General features: G+C 40.9%; 2 protein-coding genes across 4 annotated transcripts; both read right to left on the reverse strand.

Annotated features, from left to right (window-relative positions):
- Positions 1 to 214: 214 nt before the first annotated feature.
- Positions 215 to 6,382, reverse strand: lpar3 (lysophosphatidic acid receptor 3). Of its 2 annotated transcripts, none has more exons than XM_034530238.1 (3): positions 6,141 to 6,382; positions 4,730 to 5,484; positions 215 to 1,757 (listed from the first exon to the last, which is right to left on the reverse strand). In XM_034530238.1, the coding sequence occupies exons 1-3, from the start codon at positions 6,365 to 6,367 to the stop codon at positions 1,429 to 1,431; spliced, it is 1,311 nt and encodes a 436-aa protein (XP_034386129.1). In that variant the 5' UTR covers positions 6,368 to 6,382; the 3' UTR covers positions 215 to 1,428. The 2 variants fall into 2 exon arrangements, with proteins under 2 accessions (XP_034386129.1, XP_034386130.1); XM_034530239.1 differs by lacking the exon at positions 6,141 to 6,382 and adding an exon at positions 5,959 to 6,065.
- Positions 6,383 to 7,470: 1,088 nt separating this feature from the next.
- mcoln2 (mucolipin 2) lies at positions 7,471 to 19,976 on the reverse strand. 2 transcript variants are annotated; one of them, XM_034530235.1, is made up of 14 exons: positions 19,619 to 19,976; positions 18,918 to 19,071; positions 18,198 to 18,371; positions 17,807 to 17,963; positions 17,014 to 17,092; positions 16,822 to 16,918; positions 16,462 to 16,561; positions 15,861 to 15,973; positions 15,474 to 15,623; positions 14,432 to 14,533; positions 14,189 to 14,311; positions 12,039 to 12,245; positions 11,678 to 11,811; positions 7,471 to 7,928 (listed from the first exon to the last, which is right to left on the reverse strand). In XM_034530235.1, exons 1-14 carry the CDS (start codon positions 19,660 to 19,662, stop codon positions 7,892 to 7,894), a joined length of 1,671 nt encoding a protein of 556 aa, XP_034386126.1. In that variant the 5' UTR covers positions 19,663 to 19,976; the 3' UTR covers positions 7,471 to 7,891. The 2 variants fall into 2 exon arrangements, with proteins under 2 accessions (XP_034386126.1, XP_034386127.1); XM_034530236.1 differs by lacking the exons at positions 18,918 to 19,071; positions 19,619 to 19,976 and having other exon boundaries at positions 17,807 to 17,958; positions 18,198 to 18,301.
- Between the last annotated feature and the right edge of the window lie 81 nt (positions 19,977 to 20,057).

Below are 20,057 nucleotides of genomic sequence, written 5' to 3' on the forward strand. Positions count from 1 at the left end.
CTAATGTTGCAAGCTCTTTAGTGAAATCAACCTGTGTTCAGTTTCTATATTATGTCCCTGAAATTAAGAAAACAGACATGAGCATTATGTTTGAAAAAAAACTAACTCCAAAAAGCTGTTACTTAACAAAAGTAATGTACAATCAAAACAAATGTACAGTTTGAAAGTCCAACTCAACTGTGATGGCGTTGCATAATCTTGGTTTGATAAAACATAAAATACACAAAATAGCTTTAATGATGTCAAGTCTTTTACAGCAGGAGTGTCATAAATACTTTACAGCAGGTTGAATATGAGTCATTTGAACTGAGTTGGTGGTGGTGGGGGTGCTGTGTGTGTGTGTCTAGTTACAGTCATTCAGTCATATCCCCTTTGATTCCTGCAGGTATGCAGGCTATTGCTTAGACTCCAACAGGAATCCAGTGTGTTGCAACATTTTACTACCCCTGCTCAGGTGAGCAGCCATTCAGCGAGTGGAAGTGTAAAAATGCTACAGGAAGAACAAGTTTACCGCCATGAGGTTCTGCAGGCTGTTTAAGGTGAACTGATAAAAGATGACGGATCGCACACGAAAGGAGGGATACTTTCATCTGTTCCCTGTTCCCAAGGCCCAACTGCTTTGCAAATGAAATACAAATGGCAAATAGCAAATAGCCAAAACAATCAGGTCATGCTGCGCACAATGGCTGTTATACAGTTAAAATGACCTCATCTCTTCTTATAAGCTTTTTACAGGATGTACATAGATACATTACAGAAGTTTACAGTATTTTTCAATGGCCGTCTTAAAAACTGTGCCCTGCCCAAGCAAACCTACAGTTTTATTGTACCCGACTACAAACACTTTACATGTCCTAACTACAGTAGATTATCCAGTACAGACTCACTTCCTGAGAAGATACACAAGGAAGAAAACCTAAAGACAATAAGATGTACACAAATGTATATAAACGGGAGAAAGTTAAGCCACCTTTAGCATGATTCTACCTTTTTTGGAAGTAAAAGTAAAAATGTACTGCTCTGCACTTCATACAGGATTATTGTCTTGCTTTACAGAATTGTCCAAGTTTAAATAACCCACAGGGATGTGATGAGGAAGACAACAGGATGAAACGGCAACAGGGATCGCACAATTCCGGAGTGTTGTCCAAAAACTGTAAAATCCTGAATAAAACATATTTTCATCCATTAGGGGAATTAGTCGTGCATAAAAGTCTCTTATCTCCATCTCACCAGCTCTACACTGGAGAGGCCGGCCTGCAGTGTCTCTTCAAGAATGTACTTTAAATCAGCGGACGCCGCCACCGCCCGGAGACCAACTGGTGTGGTTTCTCTTTGAAGTCAACACCAATCTGCATCTTCATAAAAAGGAACTTCCAGTCAGAGCTGGACACAAGTTCTGGTAAAATTTCTGAACAAGTTCCACTTTCAAGTCTTGTTTATGTCCTGATCGTCATGTTTTGTCTCCTCCGAGGGAGGCTGACTGTTGCCCGTATCCTGAGCAGAGCTGAGCGGCCGGGCGTTGGCCCTTGTCGACCGCTGCCGTCGTGTGCCGTTACCGATGCAGCGCATGAGGTTCTTTAACGTTGTCCACATTTCCTCGTCCTTATACGAGTAGATGCAAGGGTTCATGACGGAGTTGAGTACAGCCAGAAGCAGCAGCAAGCGTTTTGATTTCATGACGTTACAACTCGTACAGTTGAGGCCGTCCAGGAGCAGAACCACCAGGCCAGGAGTCCAGCAGATTACAAAGGCCCCTTCAGGGAAAAAAACACAGCAAATCACATTTAGGCTTTTGAATGCATTTCTCAAATGCATCTTATTTGCTGGAAAAATATATAACGAAAGATTAAATGCGTTAATTAGATCTTTAATGGTGCAGATTTTTAGAAAGAGCCAGGTTAGCCGTTTCCTGTCTTTATGCTAAGCTAAGTAACTGTCTGTATGATGGAGATAATATGTCTTACTTGGGGCAAGTTTTTTTTTTTTTTGCAGGAACTAATGATTATCATCATTATTGAATCATCAGTATTCAATTTCCAGTGCAGAAATCCATAATATTTGATATCTGGAAACTGAGAATTGTGGGCAGTTTATCCTTGATAAATGACAATTTATTAAAAAAAAAGAGGAATCTATCATCAAAATTGTTGCTGAATACATATGTTGACTGACAATTTTTTTTAATTGAGTCAGCATTCGTTTTACAGCATCTGAATGATAATGATGAGCTGCTAAGAGATTTCTGATTGTTCAGATGGGTATTAAAAATGCAAATCTATTCAAAACTAAATAAGTGTATTTGATGGTTTCATATACTTCTACTGATAAAGCTAAAATACCTAAAAATGCTCCATTTCAGCAAAGTAATACTGACCTAATACCATCACAACAAGTAGAAACAGGTTGGGAGAACAACGCCATTATAGTGTTGAATACTAAATGCTGTGCATTTGGTAAATAATACGGATGGTCACAGGGCCACTGCAGCAGCCAATTAGCACTCATTTCAAACATGTTTGGGCACAAAACAGAGCTGCGAAGAAATGTCTGGATCTGAAAGGACGCCACAAGCAGCAACTTGTTTGCACAACCTGCATCTCTACGACCTCAATAAATCTGCAGAACAAAAACAAACACCGTTCTGTACTGCTCTCGCTCCCTCTCACATGTACAGACAGAGAGGGTCTGGTGGTAGTGTTTTTATGCTCGTCATTGCTCAAATGCCCGAAAGTCAAAAGATTAAATTTTTTTTCTATTCAAACTCATTCCTCTTTTTCTTCATCTTTGATATTCCACATGTTTAACATTAAGTGAACCGAATTTAAATGGCCTTTTTAATGACCTCCTATTGGCAGTTTTTCATGTATTGAAGTGGACTTTCTTTCCCTTTAATCTACGACAGAGAGGAAAAACACACATTTCAAGCATGTGTTCTTTTTCTAAGTTCATTTGATGATGGTGATTGCAATTAAAGAATGAAAAACAAAATCTGAATGCTCCACTTAAACAGGTCCCAAATGTTGTTAGACATACTACAAATAATATTTGACCAAACTAGTGGTATGAAGAGTGAAATACAAATGTAACTAAAAACTAAATAAGTGCAAATGTAAACTTCTTAGGTGTCGGTGACAATGTCCGACCGTTCCAACACTTATGCCCTTATTCATTTGTCTCTTGGTATGACAAAGCATGTGTGGGATAAGCTTCTTTAAACTGGTTTGTCCTGTTACCAGTTCCACCGGAGCAGACTACTTTTCAGTTACAGAAGTTACTGTTCTTTTCCTGAATAAAATATCGCGTGGACCTGACCACATGCCTCAGAGGGCTTCAAAGTCTCTTCCTTTCTCTCTCTCTCTCTCTCTCAGGTGTTGCAGGAGTGATGTTTGCAGCACCTTGTTTTACGTTTCACTCCAAAGTCACAGCAATCTCAACAGGGAATGACACTTGTATGCCGACACTTCCACAAGCGCACACAAACTCTGCAAAGCATCTGAAAGCAATTGATAGTCTTCAAGTATAGGTTATTTTTCTTCCTCCTTGTTTCTGGATGGGTGGGGAGGAGGAGGGGATGTTCATTGAAGGCCAGTGTGGTGTGGATGGTATGTCACACAGGCTCAGGAGCAGTGTCCTTGCAGGGAGAGATAATTACACAGCAGTCTGAAACACACTGTGTGCAAAGGCGGACAGTAGCTCCTACTCTGCAAACTGTATCAAACCATCTGGCCAGGCAACAAGCCGGGTGCCCAAAGAAACAAAGAACAATGACAGACTAAGGCCCGACAACTATCTCATGCAAGTTTCTATCTGGATGGCTGTGTGAAGAGTGTATAAAAACAAAACCTGAGGACGTTAAACTCATCTGACCTGCAGTGCTTTCCAAAACGCATCCGTTTCAGAGTTTGATGGTTGTTGTTATACTCGCATGAGAATATGCATCCAACACCCTTTTCTGGTCCTTTTGTTCTGTTCTCATAGGAAAATTGCTGGGACGACGAGTATTTGAGTTCAGTCCCTCTATTGCAGGGTATCCTGTTGCAACACCTAAACAAAGAGAGCCAGGCTAGGATATCGGACTGCCTCATCTGGGATGAAAATGCATAAGAAGGAAATGTCAGCCTTTTTGAGCTTGCCTTACTCTGGGGAAAGATCTGAGTATGCTGCAACAATAAGTCAATTAATCGTCTCGCCAATGAACAGAAAACAAATTCCCTAAAACTTCATAATTAATTATTAAATTGTTAAAGGAATCCTTTAGCCAAACAATGCCAAACATTCTTTGATTTGGGCATCTTAAATGTGAGGATTTGATTTTCCCGCTTTACATCATGTTAACTGATTTTCTCTCCCAATACATATTATTTGAACTAAATTGTTTATTAAGCAAATAATTAGACAATAGAAAAAGTTGACTTAAAGGAGGCAAATAGTAGCAAATAATAGCCGACTCCTCTTTTCTTTCATTAGACTCCCTCATATCACTCACAAGCACTCAAAACATTTACCGAAAGTGTGAGTGTGTGTTATTATGCTCAAGGTTTTCCTTCATATCAGGAAACCAGATTACAGTCCAGTATTCAGCAGTGAATTGCCTGGACTTTGTGACCCTGAACGAAGGACACACAGCTGCACACCAGACCCATTTACACCTGACTAACGCAGGAACACTTTTGAGTCACTATATTAATAATGCTGCACAGACACAATTTCTATAGTTAGCACCTACCGAGCACAACCATGACCGTCTTGATGAGTTTGATGGGCGTTCTCTTGCGGTTAATGGAACCGCTGGTGTGTGGCGAGAGCACCGCCGTCTTCTTCTTGACGTAGGTGTAGATCCTTGTGTAGATGACCACCATCACCAGGAACACCACCAGGTTAGACACGGACCAGAAGATCAGGTAGCTCCTGCTGAAGATAGGAGCCAGCTGGGAGCAGTCACTCAGGTTGCAGATGCAGTTCCAGCCCAGACTCGGCACGGCCCCCATGAAGATGGAGATGGCCCACACCAGCACGATCAGCAGGGTCACCCTCCTCTTCGTCAGGTTGCTGTGGACTTTCCAGTTCATGACGGAGATGTAGCGCTCCAGAGCTATTACCAGCAGGTTAGACAGCGAGGCTGAAAGACTGATGTCCAGAATACCTTGACGGATGAAGTATTCTTTAACTGTAAGTTTCCGCGACACCTCACCCGTGTTAAACATCAGGTACACGTACGCTATGCCCGCCAGGAAGTCTGAGGCGGCGAGGTTGGCAAGGAGATAGTAGAAAGGGTAGTGAAACCTCTTATTGGTGATGACAGCAGCTATGACCATGGCGTTGGAGACCAGGATGAAACAGCAGAAAAGAGAGCCCACCACCTGCACCAGGATGAGCTGGGCTGTGTCCCATTTGTCATTGGCGCCGCTGTTGTTGTAGAAAAAGCCCATGGACTCATTATAATGGCAGCTGTAGTTCTGTTGGTCCATTTTAGAGGCCAGTCTGTGGGAAGACAATGAGAGAACATAATTATTTATTGATTGTACAGCTAAAATGTATTGATAAATGGTTATTCCAACAAACGTTCCCATTTCCTGCTTCTCGAATGTGAGGCTATGCTCCTTTTATTTTATTTTATATCCAGTTGTATTGGTTAAAAGTCTAAACTGCTATGCTTTATTTGGCCCTTAAGTGCCCATTTTTCCAAAGCCGATCAATATTGAATGACTCCAGTCCAAAGGGAGAAGTACACATGGCAAAAGTCATTCACTTGCAATAAAACGGAAATCACAGTAAGCTCCGTGACTAAAGTTTTACAAGACCATCGTGACGTTAAAAAAGGGAATGTTCTACCTTTACAAACGTTTATTTGGGTAAACACTTTACAGACACGCAGTAAAACAAGACTCCAACGTTGGCCAATTCATGCTGAAGTAGTTTCCTCCATGCCTCGACAAGGAGAGGAGCCTTTATTACCTGTCGGAGTTGGGAAGTCAACAAACGCGAAGAATGGAGGGATGAGAAATTCCCAGAGAGGGACCGATAAGAGACACAAACACTAGCTGAAGAAGCAAATCCTTCCGCCCGACAGTCAAAGTTGAATCACAAAAGACCGACAAAGAGCTCCCTGAGAGAACAACCGGGCCAGGTGAGCTTACCTGTGGCGAAGCGCTGTCGGCGGTGAGTCAGTGAGCTCCGAGTTGCGAAATCTTCCGTGCCGAGTTAATGAGCATGTCCCCGCTGCAACATTGCGCCTCCGCAGCTGTGGAGGGAGGGAGGTGACGGCGCAGGGCTGTAGGACGAAGTGGAGGAAGAAAAGTGGAGCGTCTTCACTTTGACTCCTCGGCTCGGTGACGTAGAGGGCGTGTGCCACCCAGTCTCGCATGCGAATTCCTCCGCTTGACCGCACGAGGCCCCGCGAGCTCCCCGTCCGATCGAAACACTGCATGGCTGCGGCTGTGAAGAGGCGACATCGAAACGCGCGGGCCGTTTCCTGCACTTTGTGGAGACCGTGAAGGCCACAATGTCGGTCACCTGGAGACTATTACTTCACCCGGGTGGTTAAATCTGGACTTTATTTGGCTATTTTCATTTTTGATTCCACATAATTTACTTTTTTTTTTAAAATACGCTCGTAAATTGTATCAGTTAAATATTAAACCTGTGGTTTACGATTTAATAATTAAATTCGTCTTGTTACGTTTCAGATGGAGTTGTGAGGAGTTCAAACTGAGATTTACCCTCTAAACCTCTCAAGGCTCAAAGGTCAGATCTTCCAATAGTACATTAAAAAAAGATTTAAAAAAAACTTTGCGTTTTGTTTGAGATGGCACACAGCATATTTATATTTGTAACTCATGTCCTGTTGAAAGCAATATTTGTTGATCTACATTAAACAGATCTGTTGAAAGGAAATAGAGTGACAATGCTGCTCTTGAAATAATCAAATAACAAAAAAATAAATAGTAAGAGATATATATTTATAGACACACAAAGTATACACACACACACACACGTAATGCTATATAGGACAAATATAACAACCATTACTTCAGGCATTTTGTCATAGCCAGGCTGAAATCAATCAAGATGTTTTGGATGACAGAATAAAAGTAGCCCACTGTTTGTTGGCAACTCCTTGAATTTTGTCCAGCGTGTTGTGCAATTTAAGAAAACACCTTTGATTGGATCAAATTAAAGCAGTGCTCAGTTGTGCTCTGACTTGTCGCAACTTCAACAATTGTTGTAGATTTGCGCATAAAGCTGACTCACCGTAGTTGTGGTTTGGTCATCTTACTCACTCTCAGCTGTGAATGCGTTTTGCAGAAACCTTTAGAGCACTAAATATTTTACAGAGCTCATGAGAAATGTGTTAATTTAACAATCAAGTTCTGCCGATTTAATATTGTGATCTGCTGTTTACTCAAGTTAAAAAAGGAAAGCCGAATGTGTACACTTGCAGGATAGAAAGGAGACAGTCACAATGGGCAAATGAAAAGATTAGCTTTACTGCAATCTGTACGACAACACTTGACAAATAAATGACATCTAGCACGGCATAATGTGGCATAGCACCAGTGTTTGCAGCCAGTCAATTGCAGAAAACACACTGAATTCAGTTATTTGGCAAATAAATGCATGTACAGAAGCTACAGAAGGCCCAGTAAACGTCAACAGCATCCTGAGCTTCAGTTGATACAGTTATGAAACAGTTATTTCCAGCTCCAGTTTCATGTTAGGGAGAGACCTTGATAGGCGTTTCTCTCATATTGCACTTCAGAATCAGTAACGCTGCTCTTTTGAGGATTTTGCAATGGATGGTTTGATCTCGAAGTCGGCATCAGAGGTGCAAGGTCATGTTTTCAGCATCCTCCTTCCTGATCAAGGTTCTCTGGCGGTGGAACAGCTGTCAGCTGATCAGTACAACATCGTCAATTTCTGGAATTCTGCAACATGATGATCCAAAAAGTAGTGTGAGACACCCACTGTCTCATCAACATATACAACAACAACAAAACACGCTATTTCTACTTAAGGCCATTAATACGGCTTCTTAAGCAAATATCGCAACAGTTTGTAAGTTGCACATCAGTGACATTGACCTATATAGTAGAACCTTCAAGGTCCCGTTTCTTTGAGATGTTGCATCCAAGGGTCACCGGAAGTTAGATTTAGAGACCCACAGCTGCTTGTTCAGACCAGTGATATTTTTCTAAACATTTACTACATGTTGAAACTGTTGTTGAGATAATCTCCTCCACAGATAATCATAGTAGAGTCCTATGATTCACACTAGTAAAGTAAAAAATAAATTCTCTGGCCGTTACACAGAGACAACTAAGAGATGCAGGAGGAGGTTAGACTTTCTGGTGCTTGTACCCATTCTGAGAATAAATCCCCCAAAACAAGCACACTGAAAATGACAGCCGTGTCACCATTTTTGTGTTTAGCCGTTTGCCTCAAGAGAAAACGACAAAATGTGTTCCCATTTCATCCGATCTGTAAAAGATCAGACATTTCTTTTCCTTTTTCATGACCTGCACATTTTACTGCCGAGTTTGCAGACCCCAGTCTCATTCCACAAACTGTTGCAGTCATTGAGGATGTGAATGAATTTCACAGAGAGCAAGGAAGATGTGTCCAACACACAGAAATAAAATAGGAGTAGAGTAAAAATTGCCAGTCAAAGCAACAATCTTCAATTGTTTTATGATGGATTGGTTTCAAACTTGCTCATCATAGTTAGTAAACAAATTTCCGTATACAAACTTGGCCTCCTTTATTCCCAGCTCATTTCTTGAACCCACTCAGGTGGCAACCCTGTCCATCTGTGCGGGTTTCATCATCCTTCTCTCCTATGCGTCTCCACATAGCTCATCTAAAGCCTGAGCTTCATCATCTGTTCCTTGCCTTAAGGTGGGCAGCTTCTGGCCTGTGCGGGTTGCAAGATCAAAAGGCGAGCAGATAAGAAAATACACCAAAGACCAGCATGGCAGCAGATGCCTGGATCCCTAATCCAGGAGTACGCGGATACTCCTGACTCCTCAATGAACCTGCCGAGTCCAACTACCATCCTAACACAGGGAACGCTTTCCTAAATTGCACAGTGGTAATTCTGAATACAAGTACTTGTCTTAGAAAGTGGCTGTGCAGGATTACAGCAACACCAGGATCTACAAAGTACAACTAAAGTCATGTCAAGGAGCGAGACACCCAACTCCTGCACAATCAATCCAGTGTGGAAGCTCCGGTTTTGTAACAGTGGGTTCAAAGAGATAATGGGCTCGCATAGTGTCCACAACTGCGATGAGAAGGTTCTCAGGGTTGGTGTAACCACAGGTCAAAACAGCGATTAATGCCCTTTCTGCTTGCTCAGGACGTTTTGCATGCCTCATCGTCACTACATTAATGTCCGATAAGTCACATTTAACAACATAGTGCTTCATTTACACACTCCTGCCACAGGGTAGGAAAGCACATTGCCGGGTTGTTGACAACGTTGTTTGGTTTATTTTCTGGAACCAGTGTAGCGTTAAAGCATGGTGGGATTAAAGAGCGAGCTATCCAACTAGCGGCCTAAAGCCTCATCTGGGTCTAAAGCTTTGTTTATACTTGCACAAGACACCGTGGCGCTGGCCTCCGTTGACAGGCCTATCCACCTCACTGCAGAGAAGTACAAGCCACAGCTGCGTCCGCTCTCTTCGTGGCAAGCTGAGACACTCTTGAGCCACAATGTCAAACTGGATATATTGGTTCCAAATAAGTTTTAAATCCAAACGAAGGGCGACTCCTTGCTTTTCAAACAAGATAACTTACCACAGCAGAAGATAACAGTATAGGAAGAGGCTAATTGCACGCAGATGAAATTTCATCCACTAAAGGCATTACCATGTTAGCCGAGAACGCTGATCTAATTTTTGCGAGCAGAGAGAGAAAGAGGCTAAAAAAAAAGTGGCCATTTCAGAGGCTGCAAATGAGTGCATTTACAGAGTGTGTGTAACTTGACAAGAGTTCTCCTAATGACAAGTCAGCCCACTCTGGTAGTTTTAAGCTCAACTCCACAGAGAAGATGCACATTAATCTGTCAATCTAGCATTACGTTTGCACGATTACACATTGTCTGTGTTAAAGGACGTTTCAGTTACAGAGTCATTGTACAATCAGAGCAGGAAATCCGGACGGCTCAGTGACAGACAGTGGAGAATGCAGGAAAGATCATGTTGTCAGAATGTTAATTAATGTCTTCCTTGAGGAACATGTATACCATTCCTTACAGTATGCAAGTAATCGTAGTACAAAATTACTACAGTAGTTGCTTTTGTGTCATTTTCTTTTTGCCCAGTCATAAAATGGACTTGTGCTTTTTTAAGTAGAAGGATGGCGACGGCTACAGAAATCAAACCTGGTGTCTGTTTAAAAGTTAAGCCTTTCCCAAATCCAAAACAGAGAATTGAGTGATCTATTAAAATGTGGAAAAACATTTAGAAACTCTAAGGATGCAGAACCACAAGACAGACACCAGCGTAGTACATCTTTTAACCATTCAGCTTGGTAGAAACAGGAAGCAACAACTTTTCAACAAGCACTTAGTTGTGCATAAATTCTACACCGCAGCTTCAAAATGGACATGGTGAAATGAAACGTGACAATGAAACTCAATATTCAGACTTATCATCCGTTTACGAAAGGAGTACCCGAAGTGATGAAGAAAGAGAGGACACAGCATGACAAAATAAAACCACACACACGCATATACCAGTTTTGTTGCAGTTAAACTTGCGCCACACATCATGCTCACACCAAATAACTCTTTCAAACTAAGCAGCGTGTTTTAACAAAACCAGCTTTTCCAGCTCAGTTGACTGACTGCTAACTGTGGCCTGTTTATCTGGGAGGCAACACAGCAAGAAGGGAGGGATGACTGGGGGGGGGGTGAAAGGGAGTGGATGAGGGTGGAGTGGGGGGTTCTTCCCAGTGCAATACCTCAGTTTCCCTGTAATCAGCCCATCATTGGGTGTGTCCGCATAGCTCCCACCACTAATTTCATTGCTCTCAGACCACGTAAGACAGAGCCAAACCACAGCATGGAGGAAACTCCAGTCTGCTGATGATAGAGATTGGCTCATAGAAAAGGAATGAGCAGAAAACAGGGAAGTTTAGACAAATACGGTGTCTTGCTGTAGCAACAAGGTGTCAGCAAACTGCTAAAAAATGTTTGTGACGTGTAATGTTTGAGTGTGAGTGATTTACTTAAAGTTACTACAAGGAACTTTTAACTGGTTGTGAAACGTCTCAATGTAATACTGATGCCTCCATATGACCTACACAAGCAAACAAGTCCATCAGTCAGAAGATTTTTTGGTTTTGCTCCTCGACATTGTGGACTACTCAGACAAAAACAACAATCAACATTAATAGCATCCCTAAATATTTTTCCAGCAAAATCTAATAATGAAAAGCATGGTTACATTTAAAAAAAGTTCCTGCAGCAGCATAAAAAAGGAACTAAAGGTAACCATTATAATTAAATAATTCTAACCCATGCGGTTCGATTGGCATTATTGAAAAATAAACTATAACATTGCTCATGTTTCTTTGATGAGAAGTCATATTTGTACAGAAGCTGCTTCCAGGTGTGAATGCATGTGCGCGAGTAAAGAATAAATATCATTAAAGCCCAGTAACACCGTCATACCGTTGGCAGCAGCACAACACAGAGTATCTGATGTGGACGTCTGTCTGACTGCTCTCCTCTGCAACAGGAAAATCTTTTTGCTCTCTGAGGAACTTTTGCAGGTCCGTCAGCGGGAAGCCGTCTCTTTGGAACCTCTGTTGGTGAAAACACATTGAAATGCAAACAATAAAAAAAACACCATCCAAACGGCACTCATCGGAGTTGAACATTTTAGCACTTAATACTTTATTTACCTATGCATTTGTCACATGGGAAGGTTTAGGTCTTGTAAACAATTACATTGTTGTGAGGAGAGTAGTGTGAAATATTTCTCATGGATTTCCTGTTACTGAACTCCCTTTTACATCGTAGCAAGATGTACCTTGATGGTCTCATAGGCGTCGGTGATGAGGGCGATGAAGAGCGACAGCACCATGTAGACGAACAGGGAGATAAAGGAGTAGAGGTAGGCCCGGCTAAAGAGCCACACCAAAGTGTTTTTGTCCTTCAGCTGGGCGAAGGTGGTGAACATGTCGTCGCCGTTCAAGAGGGAGAACAGGCACTCCGCTACACGACTCAGGCCCTCAAACTAGGGAGATGGAAGACGGGACGTTGGTTTGGAGCAAAGTTGTACATACTAATGTTAAGTAAAATAAATGTAAAGTTGTACGTACTAATAACAGATAACACAAAAGATAAATCTGAGGAATATTAGGACGAGCATGTTTTGTCCGTAGTTCTGAAGCACAACACAAATCTTGATCATTACAGAGTTACAACGAAGGAGAGTGAGGTGCAAAAGACCAAATGAAGCGTGACTCTTGATGGAGGTGGACCGACAAAGATGGAAAGACGAGCAAAGAGACAGATGGCTGAAAAGGGAGAGCAACATCCAGAATGTGATGTTATCTAAATACAACATCCTGATCCCACTGCGACCATATGGATTCCAGCACTCGGAGACGTGTGGGATGTTAAGTACACAAACACTCTGTTTATTCCTTCAGTAAATACCAAGGGATCCTGGACGGGCTGACGGCACACGACGGGGGACTCCCCCGTCACCGCAACGTAAATATTGTGATCAAGTCTCATTTGACGGCAACGTTGGAAAAACAAGGACCTGAAACACGTTTACCTCAACTGTATCGGTATAGCAGCTCTGCGAGTCAAGTCACTTTCACTGAAAGTGCAATTAATGCGACAAATCAAAAGTTGTTTTTTTTAAAGCATTATACGATTTGGTCAAAAGCATGTGGTCCTTAAGTAAACCGACCTAACAAAATTAAAATCAGTCAACTACTTATTTACAGTTTGAACTTTTAGTTTTAAGATCAACTTAAAAAAAATGTCCATTTGGTAAGTAAGACATTACTTAGCTCGGGGGCGGCTGATAGTCTATCTCACATCTGTCTCTACTACAGTACGAGCACCGACTTGTTTAGACGCCCACTGCTGCTCGGACTTCCGTAAATAATTTATCTTAACGGGCGAGGACAGCTAAACACATATTTTCCCTGATGGCACTTGCCATCTAAGGATATCCCAGTTACGGTGATAGTCAGAGTTGAAGCTATAGGCCTCTACTTTCCAAATGCCGCCAGTTTAAATATGTTGACTAGAGCATACAAAACAATTACCATCCGTTTATCTTCTTTTAAAGTGCATAAAACATTCTCCACTTCAGTTAAAACACCGGAATGTTTTGTGTTCTACTTGAGGACTTTTGTCGCATGTCATCCCCCTTTTCAATCACCTTTACACTGTCCGATAAAAAAAGGGAACTAAATCCACTTTAAAGTGCGTTTTCTTTCCCAATTAGAGACAAGGCTGTGAGTATTGGGTCTGTGTGGGGAAAGTGTCAAAGTTAACATTTGTTCCCAAGGACAGAACGCTGGTCTGATTGAAGCTGAATGTGTTCATTGACATGACATCTACTGACATCTAGTGGTTGTATTTTCAGTGTGTTCAAAAAGATAAAAGGACCAAAGATATGAAGTTGTTTGTGCACAAAGGAAGCTATTTTATCAGATTCCTAAAATTGAGACAGAAATTCAAAAGCTAATTAACCATGGGAGCAAGTCTGATAAGTTGCTGATATGAATCATAGCAAATAATCAACTATAATTTCTTCACATATGCCACATATTTATTTACATTAACACAGTACACAAAAATACAACATTTCCTAGTATGAATCCACACATTTAATAAAAACTTTTTCTTTTTTTTTTTAAAAAGGTCTGTGCAATTACCAGATTTCTCACTGGAGTCAGACAGCATAGGTTGTATTCAATCACAAAATGCTGTTTCAGCTAATGTAATGATGTTTAGGAACAGTTTTATCTCGACTTCAGCAGTTCTGCAGGAAGGGACGAAGCCACTGAAATGAGCCTCGATAGTTCCCCTAATTTCCCACAATTCTGACAGCAATAGTCAGATTTTCACAGCAGCAACTGTCACACCATAAACTCACTTCTCTAATATCTGGCCCTTGGGCCTCCACTTCCTCAAACCAGTTAAGAGGGTTACCTTCTCATGGTATGGCCCCAGTACAATCCATCCGCAGAAGGTGTAGCCGAGGTAGATCATACCGGCACAGCAGCAAAAACGCAGGACCTTGGGGAAGGCTGCTTTCATGGTTAAAATCAATACCTAAAAACACAAACAGGAAGTATGGAAACAAAGTATTGTGAAGCCACAAGCAAATCATGAAAGAATGTGTGAGGACATTTCATTGAAAAAAAAAAAAAGCCAAAACGTTCATAGACTCACATTGTATTTCTGGAAGTATCCCAGGTACCTGATCACGCCGACCCACACCAATAAAGTAGATGTTCCCAGAAAGATACTGCACACATCATAATTGGTCAGACTCTACAGGAAGGGAGAGAAAAATCACAAGCCCGACTAAAATTAGTTTGTATCTAGTCGTGAATGTGGTTCACTAAGATAAGTCAGGAAAAGTTGTTTTAAGTTAACTTAAAAGCTACATGATTATAAAAAGGATTTTATCGTAACAGGCACAATGTTTGTGGTGAACCATGACATGAACTGTGTAGATCATTTTATGTTGTTTATGGTTATAAACACAATGACAATGGAAAGGTTTTGTCTCATAAACCAAGTAAGTAAGTCAATCTAAGCTTTCCTCCACTGCAGATACATTTAGTAAAATTATTTCCCTCTTCCGCCAGATTTCAGGTAGGAAACTGGTGTAAACATCTTGTTCCCCGCATCTGCTATATAGTACCAACCCAATAAGATTATTTATTGTAAATTTTTCCTCGCAAGGAGTCAGAGTTGTTGGATTACTTATTTCTTAATTTCCCTGTTTGAGTTGACAAATTAAGGACTTGGACATTTTGCTATCATTTAAGAATGTAAAAAAGACTGAAGAGACTCCAAACAGCAGCAAACATGTTGACTGGTTAAAGTGGGAAAAGAACAGGTTGAATGAGTGACATTAATGACGTGCATTTCCAAATCACAGCCACAAGCTATCCTCAACAACAGGAGACCAGCTTCGTTTGTTCTGGAACAAAAATTCTTGAGCTTGGGGTAAACACTCAACATGGTGGCTATAAAAAGGACATTCAGGCAGGGTAAAAATAAACGAGTCTTTACAGCGACTACATTGAATCTTTTCATTCCAAAGTGCAGCATACTGGGAGACACTTTCTTAATTGCTTCATTAATCAGAACATAAAATCAAAAAGGTGATTTTTTTTTATATATATATATGCGGACATATGCTATTTTGTTGAGTCCTAAAGAGTAACCTTCTCCCCAAGAAAGAAGAACATGATTAGTTTACCTTCGCTTGTATTTCCATCTTCAGTATAGAGCCAATAATGGCCAAGAGATCGCTGACAATGACCAGCACATACCAGCCATTCAGAAACTCATTCTGGTCATCCTCACCCACTTTACGACTGTAGTTCTCATGGAAGAATCTGGAAAATCTCTAAAAATACAAATTCAAATTCAGTCTCTTACAGAAAAAGATGAACACAGTATCAGATCAACTGAGACATGATTATACTGGTCTCTCAGATAGATAGATAGTATTCTAGATGTTGCAATAAAAAAGTAAATTGTAATCATTGTGATATTTGGCTGAAGAAAAGGAAAGTGATGGGAGCAGAAAAATGTAATTCCCAGTATGATTTGATACAGTGCGAGCAGAGACTGAGCAGCTGACCTGAAGTAGCCTGACCGCCAGTACGATGGAGCGGCTGCACAGCACAGCCGATGTGAGGCAAACGGCAATGACAAAGCTGTCAAACACCAGCAGGTAGTGTGTGTTCTTCTGAGCTGAAACAGAAACAAAGTGTTTCTTTTACGCAACTCCCTCACACTCACATTACCAATAACCAGTTTGCAGCAAGACGCCTCGCTGACAGCATACTTTTGTTTATACGTTTATTAGAAAAAGTTCTCACGGAATTACAGATACGACGATACATTTTAAATGTTTACCTTTTTTGGATCCGTGTCTTTAAACTCAATTTTACACAAAGGATCATGAATCAAAATTGGTTAAGAGAGTGCCCCCAAACCGTCAGGTCGCTACGCAGTCTTGAGATATTTTGACACTTGGGGATTAGCTGCATAGTCAGAAAGTCACCTTCTCTGGTCCTGCTCTCCAACAATGTTAACATAGGTCTTGTGTTTTATAAAAGGGCCCATTGAGGTCAATCTGGTTGGACCACAATAACTTTTTTCCTTCTTGTTGTTTTTAATTATTTTGCATTTATTTATTTATTAAATAGATATTTATTAGTTAGACAACTACACCTTACCCGTCCCAGATATCTTCCAGTCTTGACATGGACAGCTCTGAGCGTCTATGTCCAGGAATATTTTCACCTTCCCACTGTGACACTGGTTGTCAAACGTTATCTAGAAGACAAGGCCGAAGGAAAAAAAGATTAGTAAAATGATGACAGAATGTCTTTTCAGTCGAGTTTCAACAATAACTATTTGGGTCACTTTTTGTCCCCCCCCCACCACATCGGTGGTTATAAATGTTCAACATATTTAGAATTCCTTCCTCAAAGTTGTCCACACTGCACCTCTCAATGATGGAAAGTATCAAATTATTTTCCACCTGCTCATGTAGACGTCATTGTATAAGGACATAACATATGGCTGAACCATACCGTAATGTAGAACGAGTAGCAGTCAGGTAACTCCCGTGAACGCACCGTCTGTAGGTTGATGCCGTTCAGCTGGAAGGTTATTTTCATGTCAACAAGCCTGAAAGCAAAATGGAGGATTTTATTGTACGGCAGAGAAAAGTAAATGATGCTCGTTAGCTGCGGTCACATACAGTTCATCGACAGCATGTTTACCGGTAAAAGTCCAGATCAAAAAAGGATGAGTTCTGGGTTTTCCATTGGTTTGCTGTCTTTGGATCATGTGACATACAAACTGAGGGAAAGGAGATGAACAGGGTGAGAAGATGAGCACCAGGTCTGAGAGCCCCAAAGGCCCAAAGTGTGTTGTCTCTCATAACAGATGATTTAGTAATTCAGGTTCTGCCACAACAAGGATTGTAAAACATTAAACATGTAGCATGAATTCATTTTTTTATGCATTTTGTATCTAGGATTAAATTATTTTTAGGGCCAATTTATACATGCAATCAGAAGTGTAAATTACTTAAAGACACACAGAGGTAATCAAGAAATCAAATAACGTCTATCGGGCCAATACAGACAAATTAATGGATCAGGTATCAATGATTTAGTCAATTTAAATCATATGTTCATATACTTTCCAAACGATATCATGGATTTCGAATACCCATTTACATTTTGCCCAAGTTGCTTTTCCACTATTTGTAATTTAAATAAATGATAATTCAGTAAATTCATATCAATTTGTTACATTTTGTTTTACAAAGTTAAGATGTTATATTAAGTTAAGTACGATGTTGCCTTGCACATAAAAGAGCTTATTAATTATACACTGGTATTGGATCGGTACCGGCCGAGTCCCAAAGTACAGGTATCTCTACGGTTATCAGGACTGGAAAAAAATCATATTGGAGCATCCCTAACTGAGATCTAAAATGACAGGTGAACTCTGAAACAAGGGGCAATATTGACAACAGAACACCAAGACAGTGTGTAAATGTCTCACCTGTCTCCAGCTGGGCGTCTATATCATAGGCCTCGTTTGAGGGCTCCACGCTGCTCCTCTTGTAATATTGTTTACAGATGATGAGCGGCAGCACATCGCCGTGTTCATCCTCTCCGTAACTGAGGGGACCCACAGAGAGCCGGCCCAACTGGCTGTACTATAAATGTCAAAAGCCTCAGGTAAATCAAACTGTAACCGTGGTGATGGAACATCATGTTGGATCAAAGCTGCAAACTGCATAACGCACACGAAGCCTGGTCAAATATTACGTACAACCTAGCAGCTCACAGGATTAACTGTTGACTAGATTAAAATCACATTGATTTCTAGTGTGTGTGTGTGTGTGTGTGTGTGTGTGTGTGTGTGTGTGTGTGTGTGTGTGTGTACATGCCTGATCCAGGACATAAAACAGACTGTCATAGACACGTTGTTGGGTGTAGACAGCAACACTGTAGTCATCCTCATCCACGCCGCTGTAGTCCTTCAGGAAAAGGTTTTTGAGTGCCATCATGTTCTCCTCCTTATAGGACACCACCAGCTGGTTGCTGAGGCCGAACAGGATGAGCTGCAGAGGAAAGGTACAGTAAGATCCTATGGTTTATGTTTTAAAATTGTACTAGAGTAATGCAGGATATCACAATGGACTGCATTATTGTGTCCACCTTAGTTGGCCATTTTCAATTTACAACACTTCAGATACAACAATCCACTTTGCAGCTAGTGACTTTTTTTAATTTATTTGTTTTTTAAAAAGGAGCCATTTTACTTCAAGAAAAATAATTGTTTCGTTGTTTATTTTCTTCTGTTTCCTTTTGTCAAGTGCTGAAAACATTTTTTTGCGCAAGATAACAAATAACTACAACTTCTTTCTTTTTTGGCTTTAAAAGCAGTGAGAAGAGCAAGGTTCAGATGTATGGTGAGGTTCACATATTGCATCATCTTCCATTTGAAAAGAAACAGACATTCAGATTATGTAGGATCCTGTTTGTTTAAATCTGCCCACACAAATGTCAACATATTACAACATATATGATGGGAAAGAGTGCAGTTACAGGAAGCATTTTCTGGGTGGATCTTCTTTCCTAATCCTCATTAATCCCACTCTACATACTTGTGTTGTGATCATGACGATTTTCAGAATCTGCACCACCAGTTTCCAGGGTATGTGTCGCCGAGCCCGGTACTTCTCACACGGGCTCATGAAGTAGTACTTCAGGTCATCTCTCAGGTTCTCCTCTTTGAAAACCTCTGGAGTCAGCACAGAGCTGAAAAGAGAAGTTACAACTCAATATCTTCCCAGAACTGAGAGACAAACAAATAAATAAAATGGAGGAGGCCATACAGCAGGTTTGATAAAACAGAAGTGAAAGTGCAGTTATTTCATTATAATTTACTTGAGCAATAGTCATTCACAGGAAGGACTGCCTGCATTCATGGTGCTGCCTGGGTTTAAGTCCAAGGTTAGTTCAGGGAGTGCACTTTCAATATGTTCCCAACAGTTTGTCAGCCACAACCTCCTCCTACTCGTTAGTTGATATAAATTAAGAAGTATAGAATAAGGAGTTTGTGGCCACATTCAGCTGAATGTGTCGTTTTGAAAACCTGTCTGGTCCAGTCAGGAAGAACTAAATGACTGGTGTGGTTGTTGTAAACAAAAAAAAATAGGACAACAATATCTAAATTATGTCAATTAGTGTGTTTATTTCGGCAACTAAATCCCGTGTTTCCGTTTACCTCATTTTTAAACTCTCTAACCCGTCACGTGCCCAGAAACCAGTCTTGAAGGCCAGTCACTTAAACATAATAACTTACCTATTTGAATTGCTGCGGTCCAGATAGCGAACCAGTAGCTCCATGGTTGCGTTCCCACGTGGAGCCAACACTTTGAAGGGTAGTGGTGGTTGTCAACCGACTGAAGTCTCCTCAGCTCAGTTATCTGTGGCACCAGTCAGCCAATCAGGAAATGAGTTTCAGCCGACGCAAAGGTCTCCAATCTACGGCCCCAGGAGCCACCAGCGGTCAGTAAGGAGGTCTAAATGCGACGACGGCATTAACAATATTAAGATGCTTTATCGCCACTGTTCCCACTTATTGTTGAGATACATGAGAATGACTATTCCTAAATGTATGTATTTAAAAATGTTGATGCTGCATCAGTCAATCTTTCAGGTCATTTTGTGTCTTTGACTCAAAACTATACACACACATTATTTATTTATTTATTTATATATATACACATACATACATACAC

This window comes from Cyclopterus lumpus, chromosome 4 (genome assembly GCF_009769545.1).
Source record: "Cyclopterus lumpus isolate fCycLum1 chromosome 4, fCycLum1.pri, whole genome shotgun sequence".
In the NCBI taxonomy this organism is placed as follows: Eukaryota; Metazoa; Chordata; class Actinopteri; order Perciformes; family Cyclopteridae; genus Cyclopterus; species Cyclopterus lumpus.